Genomic DNA, 3,539 nt, shown 5'->3' with positions numbered 1-3,539 from the left:
CAAGGGTCTGTTCTTTTTTTTTTTTTTGTCCACGTGTTTAGTATGTGGCTTTTTTTTTCTGGTTTAATGTCATCTCTTTCTTTTTTTCATCTTTTCCAGGCTAAATCTGTCGTCTCCGACTCACAGGTAAATGACATCAAAAAATCTGGGATGAGTGTGTCCGCACGTTTTCGTTTGAGGGCCGCATACAGAAAAATGGAAGAATGAATGGGCCACTTTTAGAATCCTTCAACTTTTTGAAACACGCTCAAGTCAGTCAAGAAAGCAGTTCTCGCTTGTTTGTATTGTCTCGTTAATTTCATCAGCTTTCTGTGAAAGGAGTGAAGGCAAACAGTTTTGGGGGCGGCCAACAGCCGTCTATCTCGCAGAGTCGATCCAGCTCTGCAGTCAACAGCAGCCGAATCTCCACATTCACGACCCACAAAAGAACAAACTGTACTCGGGTGACCATTTTTCAAACAGTTACTTGTGAGAATCATTGGTGTGATGTCTTCACAAATCAGATATTGAGCACAGAGTGGAAGAAACCGTTTTTGCCTCTAAAATGGAATGATCTTTAATGGCACCTGTTTTTCTGACACCCTCCCTTCTCGCTCTGCCCACTTCCACCTTTTTTTAACTCAAGTTGCGGCCCATGTCAAATGTCATTTTTAGGTTGTTCTGGTTTTTTATTGTTTTGGGTCATGTCGCGGGCCGCTGACCAATGGATGACGGGCCGCAAATGGGCCTGTAGTTTGGAAAGCAGAATGCTTCCTGTTGAAACGACTCGCTCCGTCTGCTGTCATTTCTCCAACAATACTTCCAAATGCCCGCCAGGCTTCCTGCTAGCATACTTTTCGTGTGGAATTCTTCAAGCGTGCAGCAATGTCGAAACTAGAGTACTTCCAGCTATTGTTGCGTGGTGCTAGAATACTTCCTGCTGGAATGACTCCCTAACTCCCCCCCCCCCCCCACGCCTCCCGTGTCCTCCCACCAGTCTCTGACAGATGCCGGCGCGGCGTTGCTGTACACCATGAAGCAGAGCAACAGGAAGACCATCATGATAAAGGATCACCAGAACCTTCACTTTTCCCCCCATTGGAAGCAATCCAAATCCTGAAAAGCACAACGCGCACACGCACACAAAGTGCTGATAAGCCACAGTTCCTTTGGTGAGTCCACTATATGAATTGCTTGGGGAGGGTGGGGGGCCCAAACTTTTTGAACTATAACAACAATGCCATACCCACAGTGGTTGCTATTTAGCGGAAATATGAACAGATTTAAAGTGACTCCGCCGCTCGTTCATCATGAATGACGACTCGTGGACACCATAGAAGCCATACTATTGCTAATTTATTATATTTATTCTACAAATATATTGCTAAAGCTATATTTTATATTGCACTTATATTGAACTGTGTACAGTTCTTTTCTGAAACATTTATTTTGTGCAATGAAACACTTTGTCTCCCCCTCCCCTCAATTTTGCTGCTGTAGACTACAAATTTCCCCAATGTGGGACAAATAAAGGTTATCTTATCTTAAGTCACCTTGTCGGGTGTGGCTGACCACGTCTCTTACTGCAGCAAAATCCCCCCCCCCCACAACAAGTAGCCAGTTGATTTAAATGGGTATTTTTCTAGCCCACTTTGTAAAATTAAAAGACAATTTTAATCAGTCCAAGCGTGCTTGTTTTTAAGACGCATCCATTACAGCACCGTATAGATCACTGGTGGGAAAAGTACGGCCGTTTATAATAAATTAGCTCCGCGGTTGTTTGCGCTGTAGTTTTGAGTCTTGGGGCAGGTTTTCGGCAATTCCACTGACTGCGCACCACGCACTCAAATGACAACATGAGTACTCCCGTATGTGTGAAATGCAGTTTTTATTCCTCTTGGAATGACAAATTGTGTTTTCTTGAGGTGATGCAAGTACACAGTAAATCGCTTCCGCGTCAGCAATACAAAACAAAGCAAATATTCTTTAGATAAGCTGTCATGGAAAACAATTGTGCAGCATTTGACCTTCTTTTCATGGAAGTTCGAGTGTGATGGGCACACTTGAAACTTTCGCAGAAGGCAAAATATTTCTGCAAAAAAATGTAGGCAAGGATACAAAAAAGGTTAAGTGCTGGATGTAGCTGGACACCTTTTGGAAATGCGATCGTTGCTTTGCTTTTAAGTTATTTTCCGTGCATCACTTTTTGTGAGGAAAAACGACAAAATTCTGGCGAGAAGGTGCACTGGACCATCCAGCCATCCATCTCCAAAAAAATGCAGTAGTGAAGGTTCAGTGATGCCCTTGCATGTAGGCAAGGAGAGCCATCTATTTTGCATGGATGTCTGCTTATGGCAAAACAAAATACTTCAGCTTGAATATAATACTTTTCCTTAAAATGACTCTCGATTCTCAGTAACTTCCCACTTGGAATATTTTTCTTAATTTCCGCAAATCCACCATAAATGTCACACCCCTACGGCTTGGTCCCAAGAACTGTAACTCAGTTGACGGCCACTAGTGGAATTTAAAGTCCTTCTTCCTTGATCAGGTACTCTGGCAGAGTGTGAAAAGCGGCGGCAGACACACTGACGGGATCGGTCAAGGAGGTGCCGCTGGCCTCCGCGGCCGTGGGCGGCGGGTCGCCGGGGGGCGGCGGCGAGGGCAGCGGGTCGGTGTGGATGATGTTCAGGTCGGACCGCGAGGCGGCCGCATGCGTCCGTAAGTGCTTGCGGAGGTAGGCGGGGAACAGGAAGGCTTTTCCGCACTGGGAGCAGCTGTGAGGTTTACTGCTGGAGTGGATCTTCTGGTGCTTGCGCAGGCCGGCCCGGTTGAGAAAACCTTTGCCGCAGCTGGCGCACACGTGAGGCCTGGGCTTGGGATGCTGCTTCTCATGCTCCTGCAGCTCCGCCGCCTCGGAGAACTCCGCCCGGCAGGTGGAGCAGGTGTGCGAGCCCGCCGTCTTGGCCCGCTGGACGTGGAGGTTCTCGTGGGCCTGGACTTCACCCCAGGTGCCGAAGGTGGCGTCGCAGTGAGCGCAGGAGAACTGTGGCAGAGTGGCGCGGCGGCCGGCCAAGCCGGCAGCCTCGTCCTCGTCCTCCGGTCGCGTCGGCGGGCGCGCCTGCGCCTGCTCGGCTAAGTGAGTCCTCTCATGTTTGCGCAGGCTGGAGGACACGACGAATGACTTCAAGCACTCGCCGCATTTGAACGGCCGCTCTCCCGAGTGCACGCGGCGGTGCTTGTTGAGGCTGGAGCGCTCGGCGAAGGACTTGTCGCACTCGCTGCACGAGAAGGGCCGCAGACCCGTGTGGACCAGCAAATGCCGGCGCAGGTCCCAGGATGCCACGAAGGCCTTGTCGCAGCTCTGACATTTGTAAGGTCGCTCCCCGGAGTGGACCCGTTCGTGCACGGCCAGATCGGCCGGCTGTCGGAATCTTTTGGAGCATTTGTCGCACGGGTAGGGCTTGAATCCCAGGTGGGCTCGCTGGTGCCGGCGGAAACTGGACGGGTCGGAGAACATCTTGCCGCACTGTGGGCACAGGAAGGGCTTCTCGCCGGAG

General features: G+C 49.8%; 2 protein-coding genes and 1 long non-coding RNA gene across 5 annotated transcripts in view; 2 read left to right on the top strand and 1 right to left on the bottom strand.

Moving 5' to 3' along the window:
- Positions 1–1,114, top strand: part of LOC109527691 (circularly permutated Ras protein 1) — a 12,544-nt gene extending 11,430 nt beyond the window's left edge. For 2 of the 3 annotated variants that reach the window (XM_019889776.1, XM_019889858.1), the window contains one exon: positions 977–1,114. In XM_019889776.1, coding sequence (XP_019745335.1) covers positions 977–1,099 — 123 coding nt within the window. In that variant the 3' untranslated portion in view covers positions 1,100–1,114. Of the gene's footprint in view, positions 1–99; positions 127–976 lie in introns of all 3 variants that reach the window. The other variant, XM_019889938.1, reaches the window with a different exon arrangement.
- A 343-nt stretch (positions 1,115–1,457) lies between these two features.
- Positions 1,458–2,082, top strand: LOC109520591 (uncharacterized). The gene is made up of 2 exons (XR_002169206.1): positions 1,458–1,757; positions 1,789–2,082. It is a non-coding gene; the product is annotated as an uncharacterized LOC109520591 (long non-coding RNA).
- Positions 2,083–2,420: 338 nt separating this feature from the next.
- LOC109521209 (zinc finger protein 668-like) lies at positions 2,421–3,535 on the bottom strand (the record flags this gene model as incomplete). Its single annotated transcript, XM_019878941.1, has 1 exon — positions 2,421–3,535. A coding segment is annotated over one exon (1,029 nt), but the record flags the coding sequence as incomplete, so codon positions are not given.
- Positions 3,536–3,539: the final 4 nt, after the last annotated feature.

The sequence above is a fragment of the Hippocampus comes genome, unplaced genomic scaffold (genome assembly GCF_001891065.2).
Source record: "Hippocampus comes isolate QL1 unplaced genomic scaffold, H_comes_QL1_v1.1 scaffold330, whole genome shotgun sequence".
NCBI classification, from domain to species: domain Eukaryota; kingdom Metazoa; phylum Chordata; class Actinopteri; order Syngnathiformes; family Syngnathidae; genus Hippocampus; species Hippocampus comes.
The sequence above is the reverse complement of the archived record's forward strand: the minus strand, read 5'-3'. Positions and strand labels throughout refer to the sequence as shown.